Source organism: Pteropus medius, unplaced genomic scaffold (assembly GCF_902729225.1).
Source record: "Pteropus medius unplaced genomic scaffold, Ma_sr-lr_union100, whole genome shotgun sequence".
Taxonomy (NCBI): Eukaryota; Metazoa; Chordata; class Mammalia; order Chiroptera; family Pteropodidae; genus Pteropus; species Pteropus medius.
Genome location: NW_024350924.1, coordinates 11481174 through 11504532, shown reverse-complemented (window position 1 = coordinate 11504532; position 23359 = coordinate 11481174). Strand labels below are relative to the sequence as shown.

Below are 23359 nucleotides of genomic sequence, written 5' to 3'. Positions count from 1 at the left end.
CCTGGGATTGAATGTCTTTATTAAAGAAATGAATAAATGGCAGCACAAATCAGCAGCGACAATCATGGACGGAGTGGGGACGGTGTAGGGTCAGAACGTGATTGTTCATTCCACGGTCTCAGGGTAGCTGAAGAACTGTGCCTGAGGCCCGCTGATCAATATTACACATCGCAAGTGCAGGACAGCAAGTCGAAAATACTAAGGACCAAAACCTATGTCTTTTAGAAACGGAATCAAAACCTTACAGATTATCATGAGTCAGCAAGGCTGCATGTTAAGATATGAAAGTGAGTGATTTTCCTCAGCTACAGTTTTTAACCCACAGCCAGAAGCAAAGTTGTCAAGTGAGTAGGCTTGAAGAAGAAACTCTTTTGAGAGCACGTAGCTACATCTGAAGTGACTCAGTGCTTTCCTGTTTGCATGTTCCATGATGGATTATTCCCGTGTTTTATACCTTTATATAAAAGGTAGTTTCTCTGAGGAAAAGAGTATTACTGAAGGAGCAGGATCGAAAAAGTTACCAGCCTAGCCTTTTATAGAAATCCTACTGTCTCATTGCAGATAATCTCAAATTAAAATTTACAAAATATTCATCAACCTTTGAGGAAATATTTGTGTTTACTGTCCTGGAGCAGGAAATTAGGAAGGTTCGCGCAACCTCTGAAGCTGATTGAAATGAAGTAAAAAATTAGTCCTTCCTTTTGGTACTACCATACTACTCTCTGGTGCCCCCATCTGGCGTGTTTTCTAGAATTATGCGGGGGTGGGTGGCAGGGGGATGGAGTGACCCAGCACTTCATTGCTTGAACCGTTCACTTTGTGGCTCAAGGGCTTTTGAGAACTGATTAAATAAATAAATAAATAAATAAATATATGAATAAATAACACCACACCTCTGGCGGATTCATCAGCACCACCTCAACACAATAGATGGGAGAGAGCAAGATTAATAGGGGAAAAGGGTGGAAAGGAAGGGTCTCGAAAGGGAAGACAATGAGGGCAAGGTGGTGGGAGAGAGAAGTCTTGGGTTTAGAGCAAGTCCAGTTCGAAGGACTGGATGCTGGCAATGGGAGCTCTCCAGAAGTTGAACGTGCTGTACTCAAGGAGGGCATCGCCTTCAGGGTTTTTCTCCTCTCTTCCGGTCACTTGCCCGGTCATTTTGCCAACGTTGCTGTCCTTGACCTTGTAGGTGGATGTATCTGACAGACCCAGGCTTTCCAGCTCCGACAGATCCAGTTCTGGAATGGGCATCCTCCAGAAAAGAAAGGAGCTGTACTGGCTACTCACAGGGTCCCTCATAACTTCCTAGAAAGAAACCATTTGTCAGTCGTCATGCTACAGCAAAGGCCCATGGCCTTTCCTTACTTAGAAACTTTACATCCCCATTTGCCTCTGTACGTAATCCAAGTTCCCTAGGACAAGCTTCAAGAACCCTTCCTCTACTACCATTTTCTACCACTTCCTAACTTCTCACCAACTTGGAATGACATTTACTGTGTACTGCTTCAAGTCTATCATGAATCTGGTTTTCAGAGCCTTCCAGAATCTGTCCCCATTCTTTGTAGTATACATTCTCTGCTAGCTCATTCCTATCTTGCTTAACTCTCTCCACTCCATCTTAAAATATTACCCAAGTGTCAAGACTCCACTCAAGTCTCTAGAGGAATCTTTGCCCTGAACTCCTCTTATATTTGTAAATACGTGACTTTTTCCTGCCTTTGGTTTAATAGGTCATGGTATCTCTGAAAGGGGCTTCCATGAGATTTCTCCTACTTTCCTTCCTGCCTTCTAAACCCTACTATAAACTCACCTCTTCCAGGACTTCTGAAATTTACTCGGCTCCACCTACCCTATTTATTCCAGCATCTCCTCCAACACCGTGTAGTTTCACCTGACTATCAGTTTACAGAGCACTGTTACTGTCTTGTATAGGGATAGTCTTATCTCCTTCAGGGGACTGAGTTTCCCCAAGGGTAAAAACCAGTCATCTATTTTGTACTTTTTTCCACAAGTGCTGAGCATTGCACACAAAAGACATTCAAGGCTGCCGATTAATTTCTCTTCACTATTTAATACAATGACTACCTTACCACTCCCATCTCTTAGTCCACAGATAAGTCTTAATAGCCTATCCGTTTCTCTCTGGCCTACCTCCTTCAGAACAAAACCCAGGTGCTAAAAGAATTTTCCTATGCTTTAACGGGTCTCTTTTTCTCTGATTCCAGTGCAAGGATATACCCGATGAAGTCAGCAAATGGACTGGAAATTCCAGGTTAGGAAAGTAAAGTTTAGACTTTAACAGAATTAGATACTTTCCCATGCTTTAATGAGTACTTCTATTACCTTTTCTGCTCATCCCATCCACACCCTGATATTGTACGACTGTAATACCTCCCCGCAGCCTCCACCCTGCTGCTTACTAGCCAAGGGAAGGGGCAAGAAAGATTACATGGAATGTTCCCAAAGGAGCAGAAAGAACATTCCACTGCCTCCAAAAATAGAGCCCCCTTTCAAAAGGTCTTCCTTCAATATTCTCTATTGGCTCTCACCAGGCTTGCCTTAAATTCGCTCACTTCCATCTACCCTGGTTTTTTTTTTCAGCATTTCCTCCAACACGCTATTCGAGACTCCTAAGTAGTGGCCTTTGGAAGCTAGTAGGTTCCAAAATGCCCCCATGTAATGTGTTAGGGGACATGATCACCACTACCCCATGGAAACTATAACCCATATAAATGCGAAATGTCTCTACTAAGGCAGAAAGAGGAAACCTTAATCAAGAACACATCTATGTGTGAGTATAGCAGCTTTCTGAGTGGTGAGTGGGTAGACGAGGATGTTAAAAGTGAATTCTGAGTTGCTCCTTTTCTTCTGGAGTTCAAGCTCCAAAATAAGCTCTGGGGACTGAACATTACTCAGCAGAGAAGCCACTTAGAAAGAATGTGATGCAGGGACTGGAACAGGGTGGGAGCATGTTGGAAAGATGAGGTCATCAGCCTATGATACTCAGCTCCGATCATCTCCACAGTAATTTGCAGAAACATGTGCACGGAGAGCTATAAAAAATGGCTGTATCTATCAACCAACCAACCCCGGCTTAGGTCTAGGACGATAGAGCCTAAGAAGCAAACTTGAGGAGTCAATAGCGTTACTGACTTCTGCCCACAGGGATTTTTAAATAATATTACCAGTTATTTGCCTACGTAGCTGGCTTCTTCTATATCCCCTCCCTTACCAGTCCACTCCAGAGTGAGATTAGTATATAATGCTGGGCAAAAAATAGGCTCTTTAAAAACTAGAATCATAAGAGGAAAAAAAGATCATAGACTTTTAAAACTAGAAGACAGCTTAGAAATTATCTAGTGACCGTGAACCCTTCTAGCCAGTCTGGATAGAACCCAGGTCTCGAGATTCCCAGTCTGACCTGACCCTTTTTTGATGTGTTGTACACAGATAGTTGCCTACAGCTTAATATAATCCTACACCAATATTCTCAAAACCTGCAAAATTCTTAGTTCTTGGAGAACAGATCTCCAGTGGGTTAGGTGTTGATTGTTCCTGCGATTCTGATCTGAATGGTGAAAATCAAAAGGCAGTGGAGAGTGAGCTAGAATCTGAGAAAGGGAAAACCTCTTTAACAAACTGACTCCTTTTCTTACAGCCAGCCAACGCATCCAAACTGTCCGAAACCATTTATTTGTCAGTCGTCATGCTACTGACAAATGGTGTCTGGCAGAGCTGCTCTTCCAATTCAAAAAGCTAAGGGAAATTTCACGAAATATTAACGTAAAACGCCTAAAATCTCTAGCTATGACTCAGAGACAGGTACAGAGAGTACCTACATTCTAGAAAGACATACAAGCATTTATGGCACTTAAAATCAAATCAAGAACATTGACTACACAGTGAATTGGAGCTGAAATACCCTTTACAATGGTTATGAAATTTAAAAATTTAATATAGTATGAATTTAATTATTAAGTACCCAAATTTTGAAAGAGGTCTCTTTTCAGCTAGCTTTCTCTTCCCTTCCCCAAATCTTCTCCACCCACACCTCATCTATATTACATCTCTCATTTACTTAAAGGGCTTGGACAGTGCCTTGTACCATAATGCATGCTCGATAAATGCTTCCCATTATCCTTAGGTAATTTCTAAATGTCACTGTCTAGTCTTAGAGATACATGATTAGCAAATATACAGTATAGAAAGACGCATTCTCTCTGAGCCACAGAGACACACCCAAATACCCTTTGTCCAGACCCCTTAGTGGAAATCCAGGGCCTACCCAGCCAGGCCTTGCTGTGTCATGCTGCCACGACGGGAGGAGGACAAGGGATGGTGATGGAATGGAATGGAAGCTCTCTGGCAAGCATCTCCTAAGTGTCTCATTCTGGGCTTGGATTTTCTTATTAGCCATGTCCCCCCAACCTATTCCACTGAGCTGCAGATAAGCGTTCTTTTTCCAGAATCTGCCCCCATACCTAGCTCTGATGCGCTGTACTGATTTCAATGTGGGATCAGGCAGTTCCCTAACACAGAGGCCTCCGCCTTCCTACCTCAAGCTGCCTTTCTTTGGAGGAAAGGTTTGAGATGGGGAGGAGACTGTTAAAAGAAAGGTGAGGATTCATCTCGATATTATCTCACCTCCCTCCCTGCAAACTCCTCTAGGAGTGAGGGTGGACACCTCAGAACACTACAGAAAAAAATGGGGAACACAGGGAAGTAGAAGCTAGGGTGATACAGTAGGGCTAGAGATTCATCAAAAATAAAAATAAAAACAGAACAAAAAAACCTGGCAGAACAAATTACAGCTTGAAAAGGAAGATACAGATAACTAGACTGAAGATAAATACACCGGACAATAAATTATAGGCAAATAGATGCTTGAAATAAGGTGCTAAATACTGAGAAATAACTACAAGTAAGTGATTAATAATTAACGTCTGTGTACAGGATTAGAAGGCATGGATGGAGGCCTGAGCGAAGGGATGCAAAACGGTGAACAAATAACTACCCGTTCGTTGTTCACAGCGGCGCCCTCTCTGCGCGTGAACTGTCCCCAACCCCATCTTCATCTGGGGTCTTCGACCTAACCAGAAGCGGCTGCTCTTCTACCTTTGCGGCCCCTACCCCCTCCCTCAGTTTAGTTTACCTGTTATCAACGGATTACTAGCGTGTTCCAAAGACGGAGGGCGGACCGCAGGGCTCCGGCGCCTGCTCTGGATGGAGAGAAGGACCGCTGTGGGGGCTTCGCCGGCTTTGTCTCCTCGCTCCCTCTCCCTCTTCGGTGACTGAGTCGGTCGGCTCAGTCTCCCCCTGCAATGCAGCCCCTCCTAAGCGTGGCGGAAGGACTCCCCGCCCCTCCCTGCCTGACTCGGCTACTTCAAACGCGAGGCTCCTGAACGCTTTCGGGAGGAGGCGGGACTGACCGCCCAGCCCTTCCAGCACCCCCACGCTGACCCAGGGGGCAATGAATGGGCAGTTAACTGTCCTCTGACTTCTGGTTTATGGATGAAAAATCTGAACTCTAGACGACAACGGGGGGGAGGAGTGCCCCCTTATTCCCCCATTTAAGGATTTTAGAATCAGGAAAATTCTCCCTCCAATCCCCACTCCTCGCCCGACCACCCTCACAATGGGTAAATAAACGGAGCCCCGTTCCATCCGGGGTCGAACGCACAAGATTGGGGGACGCCTCTGAGAATCTCGGGCCTGGGCTGGGTTGGGGGGGTTGGGGGGCTCCGTTACGTTTTGCCCCGCAAAGCGCGGCGCGCAAAGGGCCCGAGCGATTCCGCGGAGGGACCCAGCCTGGGGCCCGGCCCTCCTGCAGGGGCCCGCATCCCACGGTTCGCCCGGCAGGGGCGGCGGCCCTCGGGGGCTTCCCGGGCCGCCTCCCACGGCCCTCGGCGTCGCCTCGGGGTGCGGGGGGGGGCACCGTGCGCCCGGCTCCCAGCGCGACGGGTTTCGTAATCGCGTCGCCGCCGTTTCCGCCCTCGGCCAGCCCCACCCCTGCCGGCCCGCCCTCGGCTCCCCCGCCGCGCCGAGGAGCGAGCCCGGGAACCCCACGCTGGCGGGCGCGGAGCGCGAGCCCCCCACCCGCGGCAGCCGGGCGCCTGGATGCCGGAGCGGAGCAGGTGAGACCGTGGGCCCCGTCGCCCGCCGCGCGCCCCGCCTGCCCCGCCGGGCGGCGCCGCACCGGATGCTGGCGTGGGGGCAGGGTGTCCTGGACTGCGGACTTGCTGGGTCGGTGGGAACTGGGGTGCGCTCCCTGAGTCGCCGTCCCCAGCCACGCCCGTGCGGCCGGCAGGCGGAGGCCGCTCAAGAGTAGCACGGAGAGAAGGGACGGGGCGGCGGGGAGCCGGGACGGGGCAAGGTCTGCGAGAGTCACGGCCCTCGGTGGTGGCGTGTGCCAGACACAGTGAAGACGAGCCGGGTCCCGGTTCTGAGGCTGAGGCAGCCACGGAAGACGGCGAGAGTCCCCAGGATTCACAGAGCGGTCCCAGCCCCTAGTTCAGCGGTGGGAGGAGCGGAGAATTTCGGGGTAGATTTGGGGGCTGGGCAGAAATGGAATCCCTGACTGAAAGGGCTGAAAATATTGGGGAGGGGGAGTTTAGGGCCTACTTCTGTTTCCTCTTACGTCCCCACAGGACCGTCCTTGAGGGAAGGGCACGGTAGATGCTGGGGCACATGCCGGTCACTTGTCTGAAAGGTGGGGTGCATCCCTACTTCTCTAGAACCCCTCAGCAGGCCTCCGTGTCTGGAGGGCTCCGCAGGGACCAGCTGCAGCCCTGGGCTTCTAGCCAGAATTGCCCACTCCATTCTCTTAACGCTCTTTCTCTTTCTCTTTCAACCCAGCTGCTTCTTGTGAAGGCTTGTCAGGCAGCGGGTTGGAGGCTTTGGGGCTGGAGGCAGCGGGACCGGGCAAACCGGTTTGGGGCTGGAACCCGCCGTGGAAACTACCTCTGTCTGTCCTTCCTCCCTGGAACCTCTCTCCCATCGCTTCTCCTGCTCACTCCCTAGTAGTTTCTTAGCTCTTAAGTTCCAGTTTGACCTTGGTGTCTTTCCCAGCTGCAGTTCACCGTTCCTCTTTGGGCCTCAGGCCCAGTTCTCAGCCCTCCTTGGCTTGGCGGTGAGGATCTGGCCTTAGGTGATCTAATCCTGAGCCCCGCTGCTGTTTTCCCAGCCCCTTCCCCTTCAGGTGGGGTTGAAGTAGTGGGCCGTGGATTCGGTACCTCTTCCGGGTTGCTCAGGACTTTATTTTTCCTCAACCCACTCTTTAGATATTTTAAAGAACCAGAGTGACAACCAAATCGATCTTACTTCCTTTTTTGGCCGCAGTCTGTCCCTCCTCCCCATTCTCCCTGCCCAGTTTTCTCTACACTGTGACCCCACCCCCAAGTTTTAGAGACCCTTATGGCCTAGGGAATGGAATTTCCTGGTCACTTCTCATCATCATTGGTCATTTCATGCCAAATCCCACACACACACTTTCCCTCCACACAGCTCTGGCCAGGTCCCTGGAAAAGGAACAGAACCGTCCTTGTTCCCTCTCTGCCCCTTTCTCTCTCTCCTCCTCCCCCTCTTCCTCCCCTCCCTCCTTCCCCCCTCACCCCTCACCACCCACTTCTGTCCCCAGCTTGAGCAGGGGGTATTGCTGGGAGAGTCAGCTCAGCAGCCTGTCTGTCTGGTGTTGGGGGTTTCTGATTCTTTTTATCTGAATCACCCCACCCCTGCCTCCAGCCACCACCGGCCACCATCACAACAAACCCTGTGACCGACTTCCCCATTGACCACAGCTCTCTGCTCCTGACTTCCGCCCTGTCTCGCTACCCCTCCCCTCCAGTGGTGGGAAGGGAAATAGGGGAAAAGTCCAGACTCCTGGGTCCTTCCCTCCCCTCGAAGCTGTGTCTCAGTGTTTGTGTGATCTCATCTCAAGGCCGTTAAGAAAAAAGCCCTCAGTTCTTAGATGAGTCTAGGGCCCCAGGGCCTCAGGGTTTCGGGCCTGGAGGGAGGGAGAGGTTCATGTGCATGTTCAGTGTGATATTCGGCAAACTGCCCTGTCTGGAACCTTTGAGATGGCTTGTATTATAGGACTGGAGAAGTGCAGTGTGCATAAGGGCAACCTAGGTGTGCCCTGCCCTGGCCGGCAGTAATGAAAGTTCTTCCTTGGACACTGATGCTGTTGGAAAGTTCCTGTGTCTGGTTGGCTGATGACACTTGGGGGGGAAGTGGTGAGGAGGAGAAAGAGGGCCTGAGGGGGGGGAGGAGAGGGAGGAGGAGGAGGAGGCCCGGGTCCTGTGGGATGTGAGGCAGAGCAGAGTGGCACGATAGGACATGTGAAGAGGGTGGGGAGGCTGGAAAAAAATTCTCATGGGACAGAAGATACCTGGCACGTGTACCTACGACAGTGCACAGATGGTCCGTATGAGACACACGGAGCTGTGGCCACGCCACGTATGTGCAAACAGGTGCACAGCAGGGGTGCGGCGACACAGGACACAGTGTGGTCAGCCTTCGGGAAGGCTCCCAAGGTCAAGTAATAAGGGACCGGTTAACCGTTTTTTGGGAGGGGCTGGATCTTAGTGCAGGGAAATGAGGAGGAACAAGGTCAGGGAACAGAGAGGGAAGAAATTCCTCACTGTAGAATCTTATTTGAGGTCCAAGCTGCTCCTTCCTTACCTTGCCCTGAACACCTAGGTTCTCTTTTCTTAAAGAAAACCTAGGTGTCGGGGCAAGGTAAGGAAGGAGGGAGGGACGGGGTGGAGGCCTTGTTTGAGAAAACAAAAAACCACCATTTCCTATTCAAAGTCACTGAAGTGCCCCTCCCCTCCTGCCCTAAACCGTGGGAGAAGGGAGGCAGAGCTCGGAGCAACCCCAGACTTTGCCACTGTCCTCTGGTCCCCTCCCCTCCTCTCACCCTAGATGCCTCCAGCCCCCTTCGTCTCCCGGGTGGCAGCAGCTACCACTCCTTAGCCCCTTGGTGTCCTGGTTCCTTTTTCTCAGAGTCAGACTGTGGTTCTTACGTTTGGGGACAGTGTCGGGTACGGGACTAGGGCCTTTAAAAGGGAGGACGAGAAGACGGGCTTGTCGGGAGGCTTCTCAAGGAGGGGGTTCTCATTAACCTTTCCGTTCATCCAGGGTTCCACATCTGAGGAGCGCATAGCCTCGTGCCCGCCCGCCCCACCCTCTGGCCCAGCTCGTCCACGCTGCTCAGGGTCTGAGACACTGACCTTCACTGGCCAGCTCAGGGTTCCCAGGACTCTTTCTCTAGAGCTGTCCAGCTGTGAACCCAGGTGTTGTTACACCTGAGGGGAGGAGCGGGCTGTCAAGGCAGCAGAGCGGGAGCCCTCTGGGGCCTCAGGCGGAGGCGTGAAACTGGAACCTGCGGGGAACATGAGTGAATTCTGGCACAAGCTGGGCTGCTGTGTGGTAGAGAAACCCCAGCCGGTGAGTCTCTCCGCCCCGCCCCTTAGCTACCGGTGCTGGTCTGGGTGCCGGTCTGTCTCGGGATAGTTCCCAGGCCAGGCAGGTGTGTGCTGGGGGAGGAAGTGAGGATCCCGCTGGCTGTCGCTTCCTGTCCCTGTCCATGCTGAGTTGGGCCGGGGCTGCAGGTGGAGCTTAATACCTGTCAGTTTTCCCCATTGTTTCCTCATCAGCCAGAGGTGACTTTGACATGTCCTTTCTTTGTCCAGTGTTCACTGTGCAGGCCACTGCCCTCAGCACCCTGCCTGCGTCCTCTCTGCGTCGGCCCAGCCTTGCCTTTCACACTCTGGCGATGTCCCTGTTACTGGGCCTTGTCCCCTTTCCCACCAGGCCCTTCGCTCTTCCTTTAGTGGTTTTCCCTTCTGCCACTGACTGCAGGAGGCGGTTTCAGACGTAACGCCCCCCTTTTCTCCAAGCAGAAGAAGAAGAGGAGACGGATCGACCGGACCATGATTGGGGAACCGATGAATTTTGTCCACCTGACTCACATTGGCTCTGGGGAGATGGGGGCCGGCGATGGACTTGCCATGGTAACAAGGGAATGGGGGCAGGTCCACATGGGGTTGTGGCCTAGAACTGTTCCCCTTTTTGAAAGTTCAAGCGGGGGACATGACGAAATACTCGGTGGGGAAGTAAAAAGCAAGGCAAGTGTCGGTCACCAGCCGTGTCGACCTGAGCCCTGGCGTTTCAGGGCCCCCGCCTTGGCCCCCTCATTTTTGCAGTGAGCAGATTGTTTTTCATCGGGATGGGGGATATATATGTCTTTAAGAGTTACTTGGATGATTTTTTCCAAAAACCATAACCCTTCCTTCTGTTCAAGAACGGACTCCTCCGTGCCAGTCAGTCATTGTGGTTGGGATTGTCGGGGCAGGAAAAAGGCCGAGCACCCCTGTCCTAAATAATGCTGATATGTATTTCTGCTCAAAATAAGGGAAATGGGCCTGGAGATAGTGAAGGAGTCTTTTCACCAATTGCAAAACTTAGATAAATATGAGAAGGTCCTTTGCAAGAGGATCTTTTTAGCAGAAGACTCATTTTATCTCTCTCTCATGAAGGCCAGTGTGGAGGGAGGCATTGAGACCGCCCTTGGAAGAATGGCGGTTGCACTAACCTTTTTAGTTCGCTTAGAAAGTGAGTCAACCTCCCTATGGAAATAAAGGCTATCCTCCCTCGCAGGTAATAATGTAATGCGTCAAATGCGATGATAATGTGTTCTACAGAAAAGCGGAAGCTGAAGGCATTAATGGCGCTTTCTCCATCGCGTGTGTCTTGGCGTAATAACGTGTGTAATGCCTTGCCTCCGTGTCTGCTGAAATCGCGATAATAATGCATAATGTGTCCCATATATGCGTGTGTACATACATGTGTATAACATCTTGCTTGATAATACATAACAATGCGCCAAAATTATTATTAATAAATAATAATATGCGTGTGTGCGTGTGTATGCGTGTGTGTACGCCAAAGAGTATGCGTGCATGGCAATGGAAATGCGTGTGTATTACATGTGTCGTCGCGTGTGGCCATGAAATTAATGCGCCGTGATGCAAGTAATGCATGCGTGTGTGCATGTCCATGTGTGTCTTGTGTATGCATGTAATGTCTCGCGATACGTAATAATGAAATGTGCATGAAATTATTAATATGGCGTGTGTGTGCATGCGTGCGTGTGCGTGCGTGCGTGTTCTGTGCGCAGGAAGGCGGGGGCCGGGGCGTCACGGGCGCTTTCCCGCAGACAGGCGCAGTGCAGGAGCAGATGCGGTCCAAGGGGAGCCGGGACAGGCCGTGGAGCAGTCCTCGGGGCTTGTAGCTCCGCCGGGAATGGTGAGTCATTCGAGAAACCCAGCCAGCACCTCCAGCCCCCGCCTCGGGACCCTGATCCTCTGCAGGGATGGGAAGCGCAAGGAGGAGTTTGAGTGGCAGAATCAGGGATGGAGGGTCCAGAAGGGCAGAGAGAGAGGGGTGTGCAGGCAGCAGACAGGCGGAGAGAAGAGCCCGCTGTGGGAACAGTCTGCGCTGGGGGCTGCCTTTCCCCCTAAGGCCTTGGTTTTCTTTGAGGCTAATCTTCTTTTTTTAAAAAATCAGGTTCTACTGTCTGAAACCTCCACTCGGTCCAGTCCAGAAGAGATGCTCCCCCACCAGGTCCCTCCTAGAACCAGTGCCCTGGGCCCCCGTTTTGCCTTGTCTGCCTAACAGTGCCTCAGAAGGCGTGGGGGCTGGACTCCCTCTGCTCCCTCTGGCTGTAGCCCCTCCTGGTGATGGGGTCAAGGCAGCAGGACTGAACAAGTGACTACTGGTGGTCAGAGGCACTCAGCCGAAGCCGTGGACACGCTCAGATCTGAAGTAGGAGTTCCTGGGAACCCGGACTGGGTTCCCTGCTCCTGAATGACGGTCTCAGTGCCACCTGTTTTAAACTCTTAACCTGGAACTCCTTAAGTGGCAGGTGGGCGACGTTACCAGAGCTGAAGCTGGCTTTGCTGAGAAGCTCCCTACCTGCCTGCCCTTCTCTTTCCTCCTGGAATGAATGATTGGCGCTGGGCGGGCGGGCGGCCACTGCCCAGTCTGCTCTCTTTAAATCTGACCTTAAGCTCACATCTCTTCGGTATCTCTCTGCCAATACCAAGGTCTTTCTCTAGTTAGGTCTCTAACCCTGCTGTTTCTGTAGCACTGCTAGCTCCCCAACATCTTTCCTTTATTTTTTAATTAATTAAAATTTTAATTTAAGATGAGTTCTCTTAATTCCCCCCATCCTGCTACTACCTCTGTCCTTAACTCCATTGCTGTTAGGGGCCTTATTATATCCCACTGAATGACAGTTGAGAGGTGGATGTTAACCTGATGACATTCCATTTAAGTCTTAGGGACCTGGCCTGCCCTCTGCCAACCTCCCTGCTGGCCCAGGTGAGAGAAAGAAGAGGGATCTGGAGAGAAACCCAGAACTCAGCAAAACTAGGCGTTTTGTATGTCTCAGCGTGGACTTCCTGACCCTTGAGGGCGGGAGGCGGGTGAGAAACAGGTTGAGAGCAGTCATCTGTGAGTTTCAGGAGCTTAAGACCCTCACTACCTGGGAGCAAGGAGACCCACCGAGCAAGGTCTCTCAGCCTAGACACTGGACATTCGGGGCTGAAGAATTCTTTGTCATGGGGATCTGTCCTGTGCATTAGGATGTTTAGCAGCATCCCTGGCCCACCCTAGATATGACAACCAAAAATGGCCCCAGACTTGCCAAGTATCTCCTAGGGGGACAAAATCATCCCCAGTTGAGAGCTACTGCTCTAGAGTCAAGATATTTTTCTCTTTGATTCCCTCCCCCGCCCAGTACCCCATCCCATGATTCACCCTAAGCCTGAGCCTTGATGAACTAGGGCCCTTGTAGACTAGGCTTAACAGGGCTGCATACAACCTCCAAACGACTGTTCATTGTGTTGCTTGCCCTTGCATGCGGTGTCTCTGTGACGGACGCGTGCTGTGCTTCTGTTCCCGCTCTCGGAGGAGGGTTTCCTGTGTGGAGGCGTGAACAGGGTGTGGTGGAATTGGGGAGCGAGGAGAGAAGCTGCAGACACCCCAGCTTATCCTCCCCGAATTTTAAAGCTCAGGGAGTTTTGTCTGAAGACCACCCCCCGCCCAGCTGAAGAGTGCTCTCGGTGGGAGAGGGATGGAGGAGCAGGGTCTTTAGGCACTTTGTTTTCTCAGGTCTTCTTTGTTCTGGCCCCTTCCTCGTGGGAAGCTTTGGAAGGCAGAACAGGACAGAGGAGCTGTCATTTATTAGCTTGGGGGTCAGGACTGTGGGAACTGGGATCCACCATCCATCCAGTTTGCCCCCACCTACAGTGACTGAGGTTAAATTTTTTCAAGTTTCAGGGTATTTCCCGAAGTTTTTCAGGGTCCGAGTGAGATTGGTCATAGAGATACTTTCACAGTTGACCTTTCCGTCTAGCTAGTTGCTCCGGAAGTAGTCAATAGCCTGAGGGTTATACTAGATCTGAAGGGTTGACAGGACAGGGCAGAAAGATGGGGGACTCCTGGAATCACTGGTCACCTTGATCTTCAGCCTTATCCTAATGCCTATTCTTTGGACACAGACTTTTCTTTGGTGCTCTCTCGCCTTTAGTTCCGTCTCTGATGTGTATGCTGCCATCACTTTAACAATATTTAGAGTGATGACAATGGGTCTGAGAGTCATAATTTATATTAAAAAATTTGTTGGACTTTTAAATGCATTTTTCAAATAAAAAAGTTTAAGCAAAATAGTCTCAGAGTCTATCACTACTGGCAAAGCTGGGTTAAAGGCTACAGATGGCTGATGAAGGAGCTCCTAGGAAGTGGCTGGCGTGGAATTTCGGACCAACATTGCCCTTTGGGGAGAGAAGGCGGCTGAAGGTTGTGAAGGCAGGAGGCCGCCAGCCTCCAGGGGGCGCTCAGCCCCCCACTCTTCCTGGTCCCTTCTCTTGGTGTTCACCTGAGATTTTAAAGGCTTTAAAGAAGCACTTGTTCAAGAACAACTTTGGAAATGAGGAGGATGAATGACATTTTCTCTGGGGGACAGAGGAAGGGCCAGATGCTGCTGGCACACAGTTCAGTTTAAGAGCCCAGAGCGTCTACGGCCATGCCACCCTGAATGTGCCGGATCTCGTCTGATCTCGGAAGCTAAGCAGGGTGGGGCCTGGTTAGTACTTGGATGGGAGACCACCTAGGAAGACCAGGTGCTGTATGCATTTAAAAAAAAGTCAAGAGAGTTTTGGTCTCTCCTCCCTCAGATACCTCTGTAAAAAGACACAAGACCGAACAATGTTTTTTCTAGTTTTGTTTTTCTGTACTAAAAATACCCAGTGGGTGCTGAGATTGAAGGGGGAGGGGAGGGCGAGATTCTGACGCTTCTTGCAGCTCGGTGGCCATTACCTCCGGTTTCTGTCTATCTGGGTGAGGAAACAGAGAAAAGGCGAAATATTATAACAAAGCTATTTCTCTTCCCTTCCTTGCTTCCCCACAAACTCTCATTCCCTCAGCACAACTCCCCCTCCCCCCGTTTATACTTGGAGAAGGAACAGAAACCAGCAAAATGACCAAGCCTACATTTTATTGTCCATCCCCTCTCCCCAAAGGTCCTGTCATTCTACCAACTGAGAATATTTCGTCAGGTCAGTCAGAGCCTTTGGGGGCCCTTTGGGGAAGCAGAGGACTGTCATTCCTTGAGAACGTTCTTTGGGACAGCGGTGAGAGCATCAGCACTAGCGTCAAACAAACCCGGTTTAAATCCTGCTGTGACTCTGCCACTTACCAGTTGTATAAGACCCCATTTCTTCATCTGTGACGTGGGCACAGTAATACCTCATGGGGTATTGGAGAACTGACCCACGTAAAGTGCACATAGCAAGACTCAAATATTGGCTGCTGTGACTGTTAAACTGCATGAGTAAGCTGAAAACTTAATCATCTCCCACATGCATTATCTGTGCATCGAGAATTGTTTACATATGTACGATCTTAACAACTGGGTCAACCGTCAGCTAATGACCGATAATACATGTTGCCTAATAAAAGGTGGAGTCCATGGCCAATGATAACACTGATAAACCAATGCATGTTACAGATCAATAACCAAGCACATAAGTAACAGTTCATGTGAGCACACTGGCTGGTTTAGCAAGAGGGTTTTGGCTGTCAGGACTTTTCAGATCCATCGACAAAGATCCCGGCTCATCACCGAACACTTACTGGTTGCATCTGTGCGAACACGGAAGAGAGGCTGTTCCAAATATCCTCCAGCCCAATCCTGACCCGCCTCCAAAAATCAAGGGCGGCGCTGGGGCCCAGGAGGTGCAGCGGGGTGGGTCTGAGTCTCTGGCTGAGCGGGGGTAGGGTGGTCGTGGTGGTCGTGGTGGTCGTAGTCGTCGTGGTGGTGGTGGTGGTGGTGGTGCCGGTGGCGGTGCCGGCGGTGGCGACGCGGCTCTGAGTGGCGCAGCCGGTGCCAGAACAGATGCCCGAGTCCAGGGGGCACTCCTCACGATGCCGGTCGCAAGGGCACTGATGGTAGGTGCAAGGCCGGTGCTCCGTGCGGAGCTGGCTCAGCGCCCCAACTCGGAGGCGCCCCGAAAGGCCCTGCAGCTTCCCAGCCCGGGACCGGCTCATGGTGCCCGACCTGCAGTGGCAGTGCCACGGGCCCCAGGGCATGAGCATCAGCCGCAGGTTCTCGGGAGGCGGCATGGCTGTGGACGAGTACTGCGGCCAGCGTCTGGGGGTGGCCCCCGCCGTGGTCCACTTGGTCAGGCTGCTGCCGGTGAGCAGCAGGTCGTCAGTGGACTTGCCCGTGAAGGGCGCCATGTTGGTGGTCAGCCTGTACTCCGCCTCCTGCACGTTCGCCGGGAACCTGGAGCTGGACTCCGTCGCTGTACTGGAGACGGTACTGACAACCTCTGATCGCGAGCTGTTCTTGTCCGCGTTAATCACAACCCCCTCTTCCAAAGAGCCGTCCTCCCGGTCCCACGAATGCGACCCGCTGACGTCCGTGGACACCGTGGAGGCCAAGAGCTCGGCAGCCGCCGGGCCTGCCAGGCGGTCGGCAGCGGCCACCATGTCATCCTCGTCCTCTATGATTACCGTACTCTTCGGGGAAACACTGGTCCGGGCGGTGGACCAGTCGTTTTGGGTCATCGGGCTCCTGGGGCGGAAACTGACCGGCTGCGTGCTGGTCGAAGTCAGGCCTTGGGCCCCCGCCGCCGCCCGGGGCCCCAGACTCAGCAGCAGGGCCCAGAGCAGCGCAACGGCGGCGGGGACCATGGGGCTAGGCCGTGTGGGGCTGGGAGGGAGGCCAGCGACCGAGGCCGGGGCTCCCACCTCCTCTCCCTCCCTTGGGCTCTCGACCTGCCGGGTCGTTAGAACTGAGGCCGCGGGGGCGGGGCTCCGACGCGCGAGCCACGCCCCTCCCAGGCCTCTGTCCTCGGGGACCCCAAGGCGGGAACCCCACCCGCAGCCGGAGGGGGAGGCGAGGGGCTGGGGGGAAAGTTCACTTCCTCGACGCAGAGCTTAAGTCTCTCACCGCAGTTTATTACCCGCTACAGACCCGAAAGGACTAGAGAGGACAGAGAGGCAGGTTTCGAAAACACTCGTTCCCAGGCTCGCAGGCAGCAGGCTTGACCGAGAGGGAAAGAGGGGCACCCAGCGCTTCCCGGAGATTCCAGCGGCTCCTGGCCTGCCCTTCCCATCCACCTCTCACCTTCTCCGACCAACAGCCCCAGGTGGAAGGGGCCCGGCCCTTTCCTTTACCAAGGACGAAAAGGGGACGCAAGGAAGTTATTGGTCCAAAGTTCTACAGCTGAAGCAGGACTGAGACCCACAGCTTTGTACTTTCCCATAAAAAACGTCGCTCTGTGCATCCCTATGTCTGACATGAAAGCCACCGCAGATCCGGTTCCAGACCTCAAAGCCCTGCTTTGAAGGCAGGGCAGCGAAGGAATGACGCCCATGGAGATGGGAAGATCCCGAGGTACTGGGGTCAAAGGTCGAGATGATTTACAAACAGCTCAGATGTTTCGGGGGTTAGGGTGCAGGCAGGTCCATATCTTTGCTTGGATCTAAGGCCTTTTATTCCAGTCCTATGCTAGATCCCTCCTGAGCCACGGAGATCCTGGTCCAGCCTAGGAGAGACAAAGAAAAAGTGGTACAACAGCAGGACCTGGTTTCACTCTGGTCTGGGGAGAGAGGCCAGGGGACTTGGAAGAGTTAGATTACTGGGTGCCTGAGTGGGTCATCATTTAGGATCCTTTGATCCTAGCTCCCCTCCCCCACTGGATAGTCTCTGCCATTCGCTGCCAACACATCCCTTTCTCATTTCTGGGGCTGGTCTGAATCTCCTCTAAATTCTGTGCCGTGGTCATTCCTTTAATCCCTGATGCCTCGGCACTTACGTGTATAGCTTTTCACCTGTTCTCGGATACAGTAGCATCCTTAATTTCTCCCCCGGGTGTGTGCAGTTTTCCCAGATGCCGCGAAGCATCCGAAAGCAGAGCCTCTGGCGTTTAGTTCCTTTGTATCTCCCCCAAGATATTTAGAAAATGGAAACTGGCTTTACACATCCCACCCCAAGCCTTTCGGCTTAAGCTCAGAACTCACTGTCTGACAGCTTCAGGGATGTGGACCTGATCCAAGGAGATGAGCTGGGCCAGCTCTGCCAGGCTGTTCAGAAAACGGATCTTTCGTGTGAACTTGGAACTGAAAAGAGAGGATAAACCAAGTGTGTTTTATACTGGGAAGAGGGCTCCTGGAGACCACCATGAAGTGAGATGCAAGAAGTAGAGTGGTTATGGCTACAACGAGTCGGGATGGGGCAAGTTCTTAATTCTGATTTTGAAAATGGGGAGCAGAGGAAGAGGGACCCGGTCCCCAGAGCTAGTACCTGATGAAGGGCCGGAGCAGTGCCAGGAAGGCCTTCACATACCACGTAGCGTGGACGACCACCAGGGCGCGCAGGTTTTTCCTGAGCCTGAGAGAGAATGTGAGGTCGTCCTATTTTTCCACCTCCACGCCTGAAAATCAGGTGCAGCTGCCTTCTGCACCTTAGGCTCCTTCACTTCTCTAATTTCTAAATTTCTCCGGCACATTGGGTCTAAGGCCCATTCTCTTATCCGTAATCTCGGCTCTATCCATCTTGTTCAGCCCTCCGTGCTCCGTATTCCAGACAACTCCCCTCCCAGAATCCCTCAGCCGGGTCAGTCTTCTCTACCTCATCTCCCTCCTGCGCCCCGCCCTCGCCTGAGTCCCTTCGGTACCTTCCCCATCGCTCCATGACCAGGCCTACTTATAGTACTCCACATGGAAGAAGACCCGCGAACAAGATGGGAGAGAGACGGGGGAAAAAAGGAACGTGGCGGGAAAAGGACGTGTGGGTTAGGAAGACAATGGGTCGGAAGAGGAAATAAATGGGAAGACTAGGAGAGGAAGGGGCAATTGTCGCAAATGCCCGGGGGCAAAGGTATGCTCACTGTCATTTTACAGATAAGGAAACCGACTCCCAGAAAGGTAAAGTGACTTGTCCAAAGTCACACGGCTAGTATAAAGTGAAGGCAAGATTTGAAACTAGATTTCCCTGACTCCAAGAGAGGACAGAAGACAGGAGAGCGTTGGAAAGGGGCATCGAGGGACAAAACAAAAAAGGAAGAGATGGCGTCGTAGCCCCTCGTCCTGCGGCTCACCGCCGGTCCAGAGTCCGGTAACACTGGCGCATCCAGCCCAGGGTTGGAACCTGGGCCCTGCTTGTGCCTCCACTCAAGTGAACAAGCAGGTAATTTTCAGCTACCAGCAGCTCCAGAGTTCCCACCATATACCTGGGGCAGGGGGTGGGGGGAGAAAGTGTCAGGGAAGGTGTGTGTTCGGGGTCGTGGGGAGTGACAGAGACATCACTGTAGGTTCTACAATCAGCTACTGACCATAGAAGTGAGTTCTTTTTTACGTTTCCCTCCCTAACAGCCCCCCTGGGGCCCTTCGGGCCTCCCGCCTCACCTAAACAAGTGTTCCATGACATAAGTATAGTTGGGGATGCTGCTTCTGGGCAGATAACAGGAAGCAAAGACGATGACAGCATTGAGGCCGTCACCATGGTAACCTGGGAAGGATAAGGGAAACTTCACTCCGTCAGCAAATCCATATTGACAGACATGTTTAGGTTGAGGGGCTCTGAGGGTGTCAGGAAGTTACGGGAAGGACTGTGAACCCAATAACAGTGTCCAGCTTACGCGTTTTATTCAAGCGGTCACCGTTCTGCCCCTCCACCGACGCCAGCCCTCACCTCCATGAGACAGGGCTTTCTTATAGGGCTCAATGGCAGTCATGTCCACTCGCTGCTCCCGCTGTCCTGTTCGGAACACCCTCCAGCGATGACCATCTTCTCCAGCCACATCCCACACACAACTCTGGCCCAGCCCTTCAGCTGCCTCACTGGGCCCCAGACCCTCTGCCTGGGGCAGCTCATCTGAAACAGAGGGATGGAGAAAGGTTAGCTGCACAGAACCCGCACCTCCAGCATCCCGTAACTCCCCGAGATTCCTGGAGCTCATTACAGCAGCCTCTCATTCCTCACTCCCCCCCACACCATGCCTCTAGCCCTGGTTTGTCCAATACACCCAACCCCTTTCCGGTTACTCTTTCCTATGACTCATTATTCTCACTTTTTTTTCAGTAGGCAGTGGCCTTGAAGTAACCTGGCATTATTGTAGGTCAATGGCTCTGGTCAGTATGTTTTTTTCCAGATTCTTTATTTTTTTTCTTTCATGCTTTTCCCTGGGCGAGTTCATCTATTTCCACGTGTTTGATCACCAGCGGTAAGGTGATGACTCCCACATCTGCCTTCTAACCCAGGCTTCTCTCCTAACTCTGACCCAAACCCCCAGCTGCCTAGACTGGACATGTCCACTCTGTGTCCCTCCGTCATCTCCAAGTCACCAGACTCAAAGTGCAACTCAAACTCATGCTCTTCCTCCTCTCTCCCACACTTCCTTTCTTGATGAATGACGCCATGCATCTAGCTTCCTGAGAGAGAACCTAACTGGACGTCATCCGAGACGCCTTCCTCTCTCTCAGCCCTCGAGACAACTGGACCCTGGATCCTGCCCCATCTATGTCCATTACACTCTTTGTTCTTTCCACTGCTACTGGCCTGTGCGGGTTCTTAGCATTTCTCACCTGGCCTCAGAACCAGCCTCCTAACTGGTCTCCCTGCCTCCACTCCGTTCCCCCCATGCCATCCTCTACAGCATTGCCTGCTTTTGTCTCCTACCTCTTTCACTCAAATGGCAATCCCCCATACCCACTAATTCTGCATGATCTTTCCATAGCAATAGAAAGAGCTGCCTCATCTGAAAAAATAGTCGCCTGGTACTTAGTACTCCACCGTATAGATGCGCCGTAATGGAACTGATACCCTACTGAGGGGCCTTAGGTTCTTCCCAATCTTTTTAAAAAATTTTTTATTATTTTTTTATTTTTATTTTTATAAATGTCAGTAGTGGAACGATCCACCTTTTGACTTGCAAAGGGTGAACAGAAAGCTACTCTGTTTCTCTAGGACATTTACAAAGAGTTTTCTTCACCTTAAGAAGAAACTGAATAAACATAAATGTCCACAGGTTGTTTCCAATCTTTTCAGAGTGATGGAACCTGATCGTGTCACTTCCTTGAGCAAAACCATGCGATGACTCCCCACTGCCCACAGAATAAAATCCAGACTCTTTGGCATGGTAGCAAAGATCTCCATGGTTGGACCCTGCCTACCTAGCAGAGCATTCTCTTTACCTCCCAGCCCTTCATATCTGTGATATAATAATAAATGTATATTTTTGTTTTGTCGCTGGCTCCTGAAACAGCTCCCGATGAGAAAGGTGAAAGGAAAATCTTTTTCTATTCAGAGCAAGCGCCTTCCAACCACCCAGAGTTTTTATTAATGAGGTGACTTTGGAAAGCCCCAAAGGATGAGCGGCTGGTTGCCAGGGGAACCATCCATGTGATTAGAGGGTTGGACCTTTCACACTCCGACCTCTGGGGAGGGGACACTAAAGGCTGAGTTAATCACTAACTGGCCACTGACTTAGTCGATCAGTCCTCATAATGAAGCCTCCAAGAAAACTCGGACTGAGGAGTTCCGAGAGCTTCTGGGCCAGTGGACGTGGAGGTGCCGGGAGGGTGGTGTACCCGCCGCGGGCCCAGAAGCTCCACACCCCTCCCACACACCTTATCCTACGCAGCTCTTCTTCCTGAGTGGCATCCTCTTAGAGTGAATCTGTGATCTGATAAGTAACGGTTTTCCTGGGTGCTATTAGCCATTCTAGCACAGTATCGAAGCTGAGGAGGGGGTCGTGAGTCGCCAGTTGGTCAGGAGCACAGGCGACAACCTGAACATGCGGCTGGTGTTTGAAGTGGGGGGCGGGGGCAGTCTTGGGGGACCAAGCCCTTAACCTCTGGGATCTGCGCTGACCCCAGGTAGTCTAGTGTCATATGTGAATCGCAGGACACCCAGCTGGCGTCTGGAGAGCTGGAGAATTGGCTGCTGTGGGGGAACCCACCCCGATGGTGTCAGAAGCGTTGAGTGAAGAAGAAAGATTTCCTTAATATCCCACAGTCACGCTTGACGCTCTGAACTCCCCGACGCGCCACGCTGCTGCCCAAGCTGCTCCTTCCAGCTCGAGGGCGCAGCTCGGAGCCCAGCTCGGAGCCCCTCCTCGGGGAGCCTTTCCTGACCCCGCCCCTCCCCCACGACTGACCTTTCCTTCTCCACACCTGCAGGTAACATGCAGATCTCAACCTTTACCTGCGCTTATTTGTATGTTTATTTCTTACGGAACAGACAATTCTCTGTTCTCATCTTTTTAACTCCGGTTCTGGCTCGGTGATGGCTGGGAACAGTCATTCAATAGTTTTCCCTAATAAACGAAGGACGCCACCCCTCCTCTACTGACTGCTGTCACATCCGACCTCTCGGCTCTGCTTTTCCATTCTGAGGAAAGAGCGTTTGCTGACCTCACTTCTCAGTCCCCACCTCATTAGCTCTGACTTCAGTCCCATTAAGTCCATCCTGAGCTTCTTGAATTTGGCCTCTACTTCTACCAGCTAAGTCCTCAGGTGTCTTTCCCACCTTCCCATTCAAATTCATGTCCACTGTCCAGCTGCTCCGAGTCTGAAGGTGTCTCCAATTCGTCTACTTCCAGGTCAGAGCTGCCACCGGGAGAGGAAGGGACAGAGTGGGTAGGAGAAGCTCCATCATCTCCAGGCTCCTTTGTCAGATTCAGTAGCAACCCTGGGGCAGAGAGACGCTTACGCATACAGCTGGGCCACAGCCAAGGTTAACGGGCTAAAGTACCTGGGGTTGGGGGGAAGACTCCACAAAAAGAATAGAGATGTGTGTGTTACGGGGAGGCTGAATTCTGCATATGGAAGTTTCCATAATATGGGATCTAACTCTAAAGAAGACTAACCAGGGACACGTGGGAAAGGGTGCAGAATCCAAAGTGGGGGGCATGACCCTTCCCTGGATTGGAATCAAGAACCTGAGGCCGAGGCTCTACTGCACCCACCTGCCTGTGCGTCTCTTTTAGGGCCAGCAGGACCTTCAGAAGTGTCGGCCTCTTCAGGGAGCAATCTGCAGGGAAAACAATTAAAGGGGGGGAAAAGCGAGGCCAAAGGCATCAAGCCAGAGATCAACCGATCAATTCTCTCTCCGCCACGATTTACCACCTCTGCTCCCTTTTCCCGTCTGACCTTCAAGTCCTAGTTTAGCATCCCTGCCCTCCCCTGGTGACCATCCGTGCCTCCTCCCAGCCTCCCTCACACCTCCTCACCGAGGGAACTCTTCGTCCTGCCATTCCTCCTCCAGGTCCAGTTCCCCAGGTCTCGAGGACGCCGCTAGTCCTGCTGCTTCTGCCTTCTCCCTGACCCTAAGACAGTGCCCCGGGCCCCGGAAGAGACGACCGTGAGACAAACGAGGCAGTGTCTTAGGGGAACTGGATGAGAGGTGGGACACTGGGATAGGGATTGTAATTAAGGTGCAGCGTGGAGGGCGGGCCTGGAAAAGAACTCAGGTCTCGTCTCCTAGACAGACATTTCTACCAGCTTCAGCACTCGCTGGGCAGATGGGCCCCGCTGTCGGGTTGGGGAGCAGGATGAAAGCGAAACCAGTGGTGTTTACCCCTATGGCAGCTGCTCCACCTAGAGTAGGGGTGAGAAGCAGTCCTCATTCCAACGGGCTGGAACCCGACAGACCTGCCCTGCCCAGCTGTCACTGGGCAGAGTTCGGGAAGATGGCACCTACCTAGTCAGGCCTGCCTTTCCTCCACCATGTTGGGAGTGGTTGGTTAGGGGAAACCGTGGCACAGGTGGAGGGTGAGGAATAAGG

The 23359-nt window shown here is 52.2% G+C and overlaps 4 protein-coding genes and 2 non-coding genes across 11 annotated transcripts in view; 2 read left to right on the top strand and 4 right to left on the bottom strand.

Annotated features, from left to right (window-relative positions):
- On the bottom strand, positions 1-5898 carry MLLT11 (MLLT11 transcription factor 7 cofactor). The gene is made up of 2 exons (XM_039841578.1): positions 5153-5898; positions 1-1305 (listed from the first exon to the last, which is right to left on the bottom strand). The coding sequence occupies exon 2, from the start codon at positions 1297-1299 to the stop codon at positions 1030-1032; it is 270 nt and encodes an 89-aa protein (XP_039697512.1). The 5' UTR covers positions 1300-1305; positions 5153-5898; the 3' UTR covers positions 1-1029.
- Positions 5899-5986: 88 nt separating this feature from the next.
- CDC42SE1 (CDC42 small effector 1) lies at positions 5987-12207 on the top strand. The gene is made up of 5 exons (XM_039841579.1): positions 5987-6134; positions 9139-9447; positions 9903-10013; positions 11219-11307; positions 11569-12207. Exons 2-4 carry the CDS (start codon positions 9394-9396, stop codon positions 11291-11293), a joined length of 240 nt encoding a protein of 79 aa, XP_039697513.1. The 5' UTR covers positions 5987-6134; positions 9139-9393; the 3' UTR covers positions 11294-11307; positions 11569-12207.
- Positions 12208-14079: 1872 nt separating this feature from the next.
- Positions 14080-14198, top strand: LOC120585279 (5S ribosomal RNA). The gene has a single exon (XR_005648290.1). It is a non-coding gene; the product is annotated as a 5S ribosomal RNA (ribosomal RNA).
- Positions 14199-14272: 74 nt separating this feature from the next.
- CUNH1orf56 (chromosome unknown C1orf56 homolog) lies at positions 14273-16354 on the bottom strand. The gene is made up of 2 exons (XM_039841570.1): positions 15199-16354; positions 14273-14399 (listed from the first exon to the last, which is right to left on the bottom strand). The coding sequence occupies exons 1-2, from the start codon at positions 16258-16260 to the stop codon at positions 14379-14381; spliced, it is 1083 nt and encodes a 360-aa protein (XP_039697504.1). The 5' UTR covers positions 16261-16354; the 3' UTR covers positions 14273-14378.
- A 152-nt stretch (positions 16355-16506) lies between these two features.
- Positions 16507-23359, bottom strand: part of BNIPL (BCL2 interacting protein like) — a 10915-nt gene continuing 4062 nt past the window's right edge. For 2 of the 6 annotated variants that reach the window (XM_039841572.1, XM_039841575.1), the window contains exons 5-10: positions 19265-19447; positions 18979-19081; positions 18672-18803; positions 17876-17962; positions 17593-17691; positions 16507-17117 (exon numbers count right to left, since the gene is read on the bottom strand). In XM_039841572.1, the coding sequence (XP_039697506.1) occupies positions 17081-17117; positions 17593-17691; positions 17876-17962; positions 18672-18803; positions 18979-19081; positions 19265-19447 (641 nt within the window). In that variant the 3' untranslated portion in view covers positions 16507-17080. Of the gene's footprint in view, positions 17118-17592; positions 17692-17875; positions 17963-18671; positions 18804-18978; positions 19082-19264; positions 19448-22102; positions 22290-22541; positions 22711-23359 lie in introns of those variants that run through there. The other 4 variants (XM_039841576.1, XM_039841573.1, XM_039841574.1 and 1 more) reach the window with 4 other exon arrangements.
- LOC120585322 (small Cajal body-specific RNA 24) lies at positions 20469-20597 on the bottom strand. Its single transcript, XR_005648308.1, has one exon.